This window comes from Geospiza fortis, unplaced genomic scaffold (assembly GCF_000277835.1).
Source record: "Geospiza fortis unplaced genomic scaffold, GeoFor_1.0 scaffold79, whole genome shotgun sequence".
NCBI classification, from domain to species: domain Eukaryota; kingdom Metazoa; phylum Chordata; class Aves; order Passeriformes; family Thraupidae; genus Geospiza; species Geospiza fortis.
This window is the reverse complement of record NW_005054408.1, coordinates 124,909-136,560: the sequence shown is the minus strand read 5'-3', so window position 1 is coordinate 136,560 and position 11,652 is coordinate 124,909. Positions and strand designations below refer to the sequence as shown.

Sequence of the window (11,652 nt, the reverse complement as noted above, 5' to 3'; positions counted from 1 at the left end):
ACCATGGTGAAGGAGGAGTGCAAGGCGCTGCTGGACGCGCTCAACAAGGTGACCGCCTGCTACCGGCACATGGTGCTCACCATCGGCGGCACCTCGGACTCCCAGAACCTACGGGAGGAGCTCAAGAAAACCCGGCAGAAAGCTCAGGAGCTGGCGGTGGCCAACAGGAACAAGCTCACCACGGTCCTGAAGGACAAAAGCGTGAGTAAGGAAGATAAAGCCGAGTTCGAGAGGCTATGGGTGATTTTCTCCACGTGCCTAGAGATCCTGGAGATCGATATGAGGAGAGCCTTGGAGCTGGGCCACGAGTTCCCGCTGAACGTCCCCAAAAAGCACCTGATCCAGACGGGCATGAGCGGGGGAACCTCCGGCGTGGCCGCCCGCGCCATGAGCGTCCAGAACATGAAATACGAGGCTGAGCACAACATAGACGTGGTGGATTTGAAAGACCTCGAGAACGAGATCAACCAGGTAGGAGAGATGATGTACGAGATGGAGATGAAGGTCAATGTCCCCCAGTGGACAGTAGAGGCTAAGCAAGACCCAGGGGCTGAACTGAAATCCACCATCAGCGTGGGCGCTTCCTCTATTGGCATGATCTCTGTGGAGGAAAATAAATCCTTCTGCGATATCAGCAAGGTTCTAGCTGGGATTATTTTCACTGCTGTGCTCATTATCGCTATTGTCCTGGCAGTGTGTGTGGTAAAACTGTCTTAGGGTGGTGCAAGCTCTGACACGAGCGACCCTTCTCCAGCCTGTCTCTGGAGTGTTTCATGCCTCACCTTCACTTCCGAAGTGTGTTACTTGGATGAACTGAGAATTTTAAACGAGCACTTGAAAGAACAAAGCAGAACTTCTGCCTCTGGATACCCTAAAATGCACTATTTGTTTCTTCATGCTTTTTGAAGAAAAGGGATGCAAATCAGCCTGCAGAATAGAATGTCTTCGTTTACTGGACTTGGAACAGTTAAGCGAATATCAGGGTATTATCACTACTGGCTGTAACAGGGATTTGCCTGCTATTAATAGGTCACTATTCTCAGAAGCCTGTGGTTTTTGTTCTTCACTAGGCTCTGGTGTTTGCTGCTGGTCACTGTTTACAGTATTGGAGGGTAACATAAATTTGATGGCTAACATGGGTGTTTTTTCTGACCAACTGAATAGAATACTTCATTTTTTTCATCAAATACAAAACGTATTTCTTGAGCAGAGGAAAGGGGTAACGATGAAAACCCCAATAAAAGAATGTAACCAAGCTCTATTTTAAATAAGTTAATGGTTGGGGAGGGGGGAGAAAACAGAACGATGTTTGATACCAAGTACTGTTTGTTGATTTAGACTGGAGTGTACGGAACCAAGTTGCATGAATTGGCACAGCACATGTCAATGACTAATCGCTTTCCAAATCCAGAGTGAAAAAAGGGAGAGTTGCATATGCAGAAAAATACTAGCAAGCCTCATGGTTTTCATTCACATTTACCACAATTTTATCTTTCCTTGCAGAAAGACTGATTCTTGCTTCTGATTTTAATTTTTCTTTCTGAAGCAGCAATTTGTACTCTGTGATTAACTATGAAAACAGGAGCAATGAATTTACCCACAGCAGATGCAGTAACATGGGAAAATAGATTTTAGCAAAGAGAAATGATGCTAAGTTAAAGAAGACTTTCCCAAGTCTGCTGTTGACAGGGATCCCTTCTCCTGTTGACAGGGAGGGACTGATGCTTGTATGTGTACAGCCACATTTCTGCAAGCTCCCAAATTGCAGAAATCCAGACAAAGCTAAAAATGTGTCTCAGTTTCATATCTCAGTCATTTCTGATTAATCATCTGGGAAACAGGAAGCCTGTAGGATTGGTCCCATTTGATAACACTATAGTTCTGGAAGGGAAATGCAACAGCATTAAACTTTCTAGTTCTTCCCTGTGGAATTGTCAACATTTAAATATAAAACTGTGAGAACATACACTTAGCAGAGAAGCTTTACAGTATTTTGTAAAAAGGATTTATGTGTTATGGTATTTATTATTTACTTCTGGAAATACCTTCTAGTGCTGTGGTCACACACTGTCTGTTCAGGAATGCTTGGTACATGTGCTACAGTGCCATAGGTGTATGGGGCACTCCACAGCCAAATATAAAGACCCCAAAATACTGGGGGATAAGAAGTCATTCTTCTTCATTGATTATTACAGGAACATTATCAAAAAGTAATAATCAGACGTGTTTTATGAACAGTCTTCATGCTTGTTAAATAAAATTGACAACATGCATAAACACCTAATATTTTTTAATATTTTTGATTTAAGAAGTAAACATACTTCAAGAAACTGCAGCAAACAGATTAATCTTTAAAACTTAACTGGATTTATGGTGGGGGGAAGTGTATTTGAATCTGGTCACTTGTAGGTGAGGAAAAAATAGTAAGTGGAAGCCTGAATTCAAAGCTATAGATTATCCTTATGTTGAAGGATAATGTGAGCTCTGCACATTGGTCCAGTCTAACTCCGTTCTCTCAGGATTTCAAAGTGTTCCAAGACAACTCCACATTCCTTTCTGTTGTGTCTCACTCATTCCATAGGATATGTTTTATATGTAGTTAATCTCTGTCTGTAGAGATCCCTGACAGCTTTCTAACAAAGCCAGGTCTGTATTTACCCGTGCTACAGTTCCAGCCTGCCTAGACAAGCTGTAATTGCTGAGTGTTCATTTAAATTGGAGGATCTCCTTCACAACCACAATAAGTAAACATATTTAAGGAAAATACAGTAAAAGCTGCAGAAGAATGTACCTATTTGGATTGCCACCTCTTGTCATTAAGGACTGTGGATGTTTTCACATTTTGCACTCTCACTTTGTTCACAGGAAGGTAGAGAAGCCATTGGGCTCTGTTCTGTGCTTCCTGAAAACTCCATAAACCTTGTGAAATCAGACCATTTAACCACATGTTCTCAAACTCCCAAGTCATGAATGCAAGTCTGTTTTCTAAGTGGTTAAGTAAATGCTAACAATGCCAACATTCATTATCTTTGTCATGAATGCAAGTCTGTTTTCTAAGTAAGTGGATAGTAAATGCTAACAATGACAACATTCATTATCTTCTATCTCTGTATCTTCCACACACCTAACCATAGATAAACAGTTTATCCATGCTTAGTTGTGTAGAAGAATTTTTAAGACTAAGTCATCTTCGAAAGCAAGCCTCAATGGGTTGGTAAACTGTTACGTTTTCAGCCCATTGCAGTTTTGGTTTTTTATTTGGATTTTTTAATACAGGACTCAAAGAATTCATAGAAATAGCTCATAAGTATGTAAGTCTTGCTTTATTATGAATATGTACACAATTACTACTTAAAGGATTGGCCTTGGAAAAAGAATTTTCAAATACTAAGACAAAGCTGGCTGCAAATTAATTCATCATTAGTATGTTCCTAAAAATCTGTATCATCTTATATTTAGCCTATCTATCTGAAATTAATAGATTAAGTAGAATTCTAACAGAGGATTGGCACTGTCTACATGGATAAAGTGCTGCCACTCATCTCCTACACATGTTTGTTCCACGTGACAGAGTTTGGCACGACAGTGCACAAAACCAAAAGTAAATGAAACCTCCATTGTCCAAAAGTACAGAGGCTTCCTCTAAATTAAGAAATAGAGATAAAGATTTGCAGTCTTCATTTTCTCCCTCTACTGGAATGCAACTGGAAGGAGACTGGAAATGCTACTTTCTAAGTGAAAAAGGGGAATTCATACTTCAAAATACTCTATATTGAAACAGCATGATGAAAAAGCACATACTCTCATGTTGATTGGTGAGAATGTAATTATACATTCTGTATAATTACATATACATATATACAATACTTATGATGTACAAGAGAAGATGGTCATTGCTTAATTAATATCAATGTTGATCTACTTCAGCTCTTTTGTCTTTATTCACAGAATACACATATTAAATTTGCTGTATAGTAAAATCTTACTCCTGACTTGAATTACACTGGTTTTGCCTGTGCATGGGTGGTATTTTCTACACTTTGAATAATGCAAACCTGTTACTGTCACTATTTATTTAACTTAAAATAAAGTACTTCCTTAAAACTTACTGGTTTGCTTGCAGCAGTAAGTCAAATAAAATCTTCAAAGCAGGTCCAGAGGAGGTCACAAAGATATCACAGGGATAAAGCACCTCTGCTGTGAGGAAAGGCTGGGAGAATTGGGACTGTTCAGCCTGCAGAAGACAAACTTTGGGGTGACCTAACTGTGCCCTTCCAATGCCTGAAGGGAGCCTGCAAGAAAGATGGAGAGAGCTTATTCACAAGGGATGGAGTCACAAGGGGGAATGGCTTCACACTGACAGAGCTGGTTCAGATGAGATGCTGGGAAGAAACTGTTCCCTGTGAGGGCAGTGAGGCCCTGGCACAGGGTGCCCAGAGAAGCTGTGGCTGCCCCATCCCTGGAAACATTCCAGGCCAGGCTGGACAAGGCTTGGCACAATCTGGTCTGGTGGAAGGTGTCCTTGCCCATGGAAGGGGTTGAAACCAGATGATCTTTAAGGTCTCCCATTTCAAACCATTCTATGACTCTTTGAAAAGCTAGAATATTAATATAGCTTATCTGTAGTAAGCTCTTCTAAACTAAAGTTCCTGTTTCAACCACAGTACTAAAAGTAACGTGCTAAGCCCTCTCATTAGTTTTGTAAACATCAACACAGCCTTCTCAAGCTCCCAAGCTGAATAGTGATGTGGCATACACTGCTAGGGAATTAACAGTCTGAAAAGCCAGGAAATCCCTGCCTTAGGAAACAGCTACAATAACATTTAGGCTAACATGATTCTGCCTTCAGCGCTGGATGTCCAGTGTTAAGTACAGAACCACTGGCTTGGACAACCTGAAAACCAGACCAGGCTGGACTAACAAGTGGAATCTCCTTGTGTTAGGATCCAAACTCTGTCTCTTTCAGCCAGCAAAGCTGGCATTTACTTTAGCAAAAGATTTACACAACCTAAGAAGTGTGAAACTTGGTCTTGCGCTATTGGTAGCAATAATGATCAACAGTTGTATCAAACCATCAGAACTGAGTCTGTTAAATGCAGCAATTTGTAATTTCATTCCAGGATTTCCAGTCCATCACCATAAAAACCCATTACCCTTTTTTCTAGTTTAGGAATATAGGACCATAATTAAAGTTTCTCTTGATGTTGCAAACAATGTAACATCAAATTTCAGCACTATGAATATAAAATAAAATTAGTTTCAAAATTCTTCATGCAAGTATGAAAATATTTTTTACAGTAATGCAATTATTTAAAACTGGACTAAATGACTGATGTAATTAGCTTTCAGATTAAAAATTAAACATGTGCTTATTGTTCATAGAGAGGATTGGTTACAGGCTTGCTTTTCCTTCTCTGGAAGGTTTGTGTTGTTTATGTTTGCTTTCCAGAAATACCTTCTATTTAAGTGCTAATGGAACTCCTAGTCAACATATTTACCCTTCACAGATTTTCATTATGTAAAAAGTCATTCAGTAAGACCAGTGGATTACAGATCTCTAAGTGCTTTCTCTCAATACGATTATGTAAGTCTTAATACAGGAAGAGATCTGGACAAAATAGTTCACACGTGAGCAGCATTGCTACAGTAAGTGTACAATAAAACTGGGATTAGAAAATAATGTCTTTCATGTAAAATTATCCACATGTGTTTAGGGAACAACAAAAAAGGAAAGGAGATGGATGTATGTAGTAAATACCAAGTTTTGCTTTTCGTTATATACAACAGCATCCCAATGTTAAACTACAGCTTCTCTATAAAAAAAGGAATATCTTATGCCCAATGGGACAGAGGATATAAAATATCCCTGAGTGGAACTGACTCCATTCTCTTATTATGTCTTACAGAGTAAGAGTAAAACTATTTTAATTTGCTACATGCTGTTATCCATTTTACAGAAGACAATCCTTATCTCCCCCAGCTCCACAGTACAATGACTTTCTCCTGGAAGGAGGCAGTCCCACATGGCTGGATTCCATCACCCATCCTCACAGCTCACTGCTGTGGTACTGGGTGCAGCTGGGATGTGGCATTAGCAGCTGCCACTGCAGAACCTGTGCAAAGGTGAAAAATCACAGGGCATTTAGCCAGCACCAGGGCTCTGGTGGATCCTCTCGGCCAGCCAAGCACGAGTGTTCCATGCTGGAAGCAATGTGACTGCAAACACAAATCCAATCACAACCTCTCTGAAACTGCCACCACAGAGGCCACTTACCAAATGCAATTATGTTTATTTCTCAGTTCCAGCCATTTGTGAGAATATCGACTGTGATTTACCAGAGTGACAGAAACTGACTTGTCAGCCCTCCACAGGGTCAGGTGGGTTTTTGTTTTGTTCTCTTTCCTTGAATTGTATGTTTTATTTACACTGCATTGCATGACATTATTTATCATATACTTAAATCTCCACCAAATTAAACAAACTCACAAATCCTCCCAGAGCTAGGTATAATTCAGCTGCACAGAAATGAAGTCACAGCTGTGGTATAAATGTGCTCTGTTATTTCCACTGTGCATGAAATTATCACTGCAGCCTCTGATCAGTCAGGTCTGTCTCACACACAAATGTTCAAGTAACACACACAGTTGAACTCACTGATGTGCCACAGCACTAAGAAACCATACAGCCAAACAACTGACTTTAAAAATCATGGGGCTTTTGAAAGAATAATAAACCTCATGTTTAAGAGTCATCTACAATTGTCTTGGGAAAAAAAAATTTAAATGCAATTTCTTTGTGTGATCCAGAAAAATCTATACAGAAATAGCATAAACTTTGGGGAGGAAAAAAACCACAAGAAAGGGGAAATAAGAAAAAAAAGGCAAAAGAAAATACTTAACTATTTATACCATATAAAATGACTGAGGACTGCCAGAGACAGCAAACATGATACTCCCTCAGCAACTTAATCTAATATGCTAATTGCAGGTGTAACTTAAGATATACACATTTGAATTCTGGGTCCTGGAAGGTGTGCTCCAAATGATTCCTCAAACAAGCCACCAGTACTCAGTTTGGCAAGAAATTACATGTGTGAAAACTATTCACACAACTAAAAGCTGCAGAATTAGAACCATAATTTCCATTTCCATAAGATGTGTAATCCATTTGGTGCCTGTTGGAGATGATTAGATGATGGAAGTAGAACAGTTCCAGTTGTTAATATTATCTGTAATCTAGTTTTCTCATCTGCCTAATTTGTTGGAATATCATATTTTGTATGAGGTTAGCTGTTTTTTTTTTCATTTTTCTTTTTACTCAATCTATATAATGGTGTTATAATCATAAACCTGCATTTCCTACATGTGACATTTATTCACAATATGGAAACAATACTTGAAAACCTATATAGTGAGTAATCTATTTACTTTTCATATTAATTATTAAGTCTGCCTATTCGTTGATATTGTATGAGCTAAAGAATCTAAAAGGTTTAGCATGTCATTTTGCAGTGACCTGGAGGTATTTGAAATGCCATTTGAAATAGCTGGAGGCAATTAAAAGATGTGTAGATGGGGCACTTGGGGACATGGTTTAGTGGTGGACTTGGCAGTGCTGGCTTCGTGGTTGGACTCAATGATCTTGGGGTTTTTTTTCCCAACCTAAATGACTCTGTGATTCTACAATACTGTAAAATAAGCCAGTTTTAGAAGCAGTAGACAAATTTAGTGAAATCTCTGCATTTTTTTGATACTTGGAGTTGTCACAACTCATTGTAGACACTGCATCTGCATGGGAGGGGCACTTGGGGACATGGTTTAGTGGTGGACTTGGCAGTGCTGGCTTCGTGGTTGGACTCAATGATCTTGGGGTTTTTTTTCCCAACCTAAATGACTCTGTGATTCTACAATACTGTAAAATAAGCCAGTTTTAGAAGCAGTAGACAAACTTAGTGAAATCTCTGCATTTTTTGATACTTGGAGTTGTCACAACTCATTGTAGACACTGCATCTGCATGGGAACAAAGATGCACCTAAACTAAACCAAGAACTGACTCAGTATAATCATCTCCAACTCACAGGATAGCATGTAAACTAAACTAAATGATGAATGGATCTTGTTTTTCATCTGAAATTAATTATTACAGTGGTGAAATCTGCACTGACCTGGCTGGGCAAAATAATTTATGCAATGATGTAACAGAAGGAATGAAGTCATTTGATTGCTAAGTAGTGTAATCACATAGGAAAAAAAACCCAGAAAATTAATTTGAGAATCATTTCTATGTATCTAGTGACTTAGACTTTTTTTAAACAAACTTAGGCTTTTTCTTGTAAGCAGTAACTGAACTGTAGAGAAAAATGTTGAAGTAACCCCTGCATTGCTGAAATATGATGCCACAAAGAATTATTATCAGTGCAATAATTTTATGGTATTTTATTTGATGTAATTTTTGCATCACTCAGAAGGGTTTCTTTTTCAATACAACACAATCTGGTTTTGAAAATAACCGGAAATACAAAAGTATTTGGGGTCCATTAAGTAAACAATTTTATGTTCTGTCATACAAGAAGCATGAAAGACAGCTGAATTCTTTACTTTTTAGCAAAACCACCTTTTTTCTTTTTTTAATCATTTAATTTGGAGGGGACCTCTGACTCTTTCTCTACTCTTACACATGTATCTAGCTAACTCTTGCTATGGGGAGACTTCTCTCCACACTGAAGTGCCGAGGATTCCCAGCCTACAACTGGCCCTAGAAGTATCATGTCCTTGTGCTGGAATCCTTCCACACAGTAATGTCACAAACTGGTGTGCTTGGTTTAGGATTAGTGATAGATTTTCTCAGATTTTCTCTTTTCTTTCTGAAATCACTCATAAAGCTATAGAATATTTAGGTACAAGTGAGATAAACTCTGCATTCTAGCAGAATATATTGAAGAAAAAACCATCTAAGTTGGAGATGAAGAAACATGCTCTGTAGATAACCTTCCATCTAATTTGTCTTTAAGAGTTATTCTATATTCATGTGAGCTACCTCCAGCAGGTCAGCTACAGCTTTGAGGGGGCAGATACACACTCCAAGAGCTGATCTTTTGCCTTTCTTAGCAAGAAAATGGAAGGGGGCAGAACTTCCTTTTGCATCCTTTATCTTTGCTCACAGAGTTTCTGAGTGCTCATTCTCAGAACCCCCTGCAACCTCCAGCCCTGATAACTGGGTCAGGTAGAGACTCAAACTCCTGGAATTTCACACGAGATGACTTCAGCTTTGCAGTGAATGGATACTGAAATAATCTTCCTAACGTAATTCTGAAAGAAGCCAAAAAACTGCCAGCAATAGGGTGAATCTGCTGACCCTCAGGTAAGGAATGGCACCTTCTTTAGAGGTGCCTTATACTGCAGAACTGTGTGGAAAAACGCAGCAAATGGAGCAGGGAAGAAAGTTTACCTTAGCTTGCACTTGGCTGTCTTTGGGCCCAAGGAACTGCTCAGGATGCTGAGCTCAGTCCTGTAAGCCCAGCCCTGGCATTCTCTAGGGTCTGAGGCCACAGCCCCGCGCCAGCCACACATCCCATGTGCACTGCCCTGCATGAATGCCTTGGGAACCAGACCCATGAGGTTTAATACCACTGGGTGCCAATGAAACCAGGGGAGTTTTAATCAGGGAGATAAAACACCTCTGCTAGGAGGAAAGGCTGAGAGAATTGGGATTGTTCAGCCTGCAAATGTGATAGCTTTGGGGTGACCGAATTGTGCCCTTCCTGTGCCTGAAGGAAGCCTGCAAGAAAGGTGAAGAGAAACATTAACAAGGGCCTGAAGTGACAAGGGGGAATGGCTTCACACTGACTGAGAGTAGGTTTACATGGAATATTGGGAAGAAATCATTCCCTGTGAGAGCAATGAGGCACTGGAACAGGTTGCCCAGAGAAGCTGTGGCTGCCCCTGGATCCCTGGAAGTGTCCAAGGCCCAGTCTGATGGGGCTTGGCACAACCTGGGATAGTGGAAGGCGTCCCTGCCCATGGCAGAGGGGGAACCAGGTGATCTTTAAGGTCTCTTCCAACCCAGACCATTTTATGATCCTATGCTTCATTTGCTAGGGTATCCTTCTTTACATACACACTAGCACTTGTGAGCCTTTAGACTGTCCCAAGATAAAATAACCCAAACCAATATTCCAGTTAGAAACTTAACACTATAATCACTGCTATCCTCTGGTATCAGTTTCCTAGATATGTTCTGAAATTATGTTCCAGGGCTATCAGATATAACATTTCTGCCATACTAAGACAGTTTTGTATATGTGTGGGTTTTATATCTTATTTGAAAGTGACACCATTCATTATTGGTACATGAGTACTTTCTACTTAAAATGTCTTTATGTTGAAATGATCTGACATAATGGACCCTAAATCTTTTTGATCTGCCATCAAGCTCATTGGATGTTAAATCTTAAAAAACCTCAATAGTTTATTAATATTTCACCAGTACAGCAGCTTTTAGGCAAAGCACATTCCTAACAAATGTATGCTTAACACAGTGAAATAGTTAAATACACAAAGAGTGCAAGAGGCAAACAAATATCAAGATGAATGTCATGATTTTAGATTCAAAGTACCTTAGCAGAAAACCAAAAATTAATGAGCCTTGTGCTTCAACTGCCTAACATGGTAATTACTGGTGAGCAAAATGGATTAAACTAGTGAGGAAAGGGCTGCTCAGGTTAACAGATATCATTGGCTTTGTTTGTATATTCAGTGATGAGCAAGGAAAGGACAGGGAGGCAGGCTTGTCTATTGTCTGGCCATTCATTTTAGCAGCATCAGCTGGCTTGGCTGACCTGCCCTGCCCACTGCAGCCAGGCACCAGGGTGAGCTTATGGCCCAGCTGCGTCTGGGCACACCTCAAGGTCATTTTTGGGTTTGTCAATTGACATGATCCAGCATCCCACTGCTTCAGCTGCTTCTAAACTTCATTTCAGTTCCAGTGACACACATCTCAGGCATCAAGTACAAGCTCAAATACAAAATCAAATTGAGAGGTTGTCAGAAGCATGTACAGGTACATGGGTATTTGCCAAATGCAATCTGGCAAGAGAAGGATTACAGGTGGGAGAAGGATTTTCCATGTTACATGTAAATACCATTCCTCTCAAAACTTCTCAACCTGTGTCATCACCTTTTTTTCTGCTTAAATTTCTTACAAATTAAAGAAAATCGAGGAATCAAAATCAATTAACAAAATAAAATGTTTCCTAAAGGTTCAAAGAACCTTTCAAGGTTTTGCTACCTTGCTGAATATTTGTTTTTCAGCTAACAAGGTACTTAAAAACCGCAAAACAGAAGAGCTCTGTAATGACAAACGGAAACTCTACATACTCCTCCCGTTTGGAATGTACTAGAACAAATTCACACAACTTGGCAGACGTCACGTTTAACTACAGACCTAAAATGACTTTTGCTGTCAGCGTGGCTTGCTGTGGCATTGAGATAAGGAGATTTCTGCGACGCCAGCTGGCGGGTCAGCAGCAGCATTACCACACAAATCCGAGTCCTTGGCTCCTGGCCCCGTGCTGACTGCCGGGGCTGCCACTACAGACCCTTCCCCGCGCTCAGGGCGGTTCTGGGCTCCCAGGAAGCTCCTGCACATTTAC

The 11,652-nt window shown here is 40.1% G+C and overlaps 2 protein-coding genes across 2 annotated transcripts in view; both read left to right on the top strand.

Annotated features, from left to right (window-relative positions):
• Nucleotides 1-3: 3 nt before the first annotated feature.
• Nucleotides 4-3,015, top strand: RGS9BP (regulator of G protein signaling 9 binding protein). Its single transcript, XM_005426247.2, has one exon. It carries the CDS (start codon nucleotides 4-6, stop codon nucleotides 715-717), a length of 714 nt encoding a protein of 237 aa, XP_005426304.1. The 3' UTR covers nucleotides 718-3,015.
• An 8,434-nt stretch (nucleotides 3,016-11,449) lies between these two features.
• Nucleotides 11,450-11,652, top strand: part of NUDT19 (nudix hydrolase 19) — a 5,328-nt gene continuing 5,125 nt past the window's right edge. Inside the window, exon 1 of the mRNA XM_005426262.2 lies at nucleotides 11,450-11,519. Coding sequence (XP_005426319.1) covers nucleotides 11,450-11,519 — 70 coding nt within the window. The remainder of the gene's footprint in view (nucleotides 11,520-11,652) is intronic.

What these genes read in the sequence shown, in the direction of transcription:
- RGS9BP (XM_005426247.2), top strand. Translation starts at nt 4, where the DNA reads ATGGTGAAGGAGGAGTGCAAGGCGCTGCTGGACGCGCTCAACAAGGTG.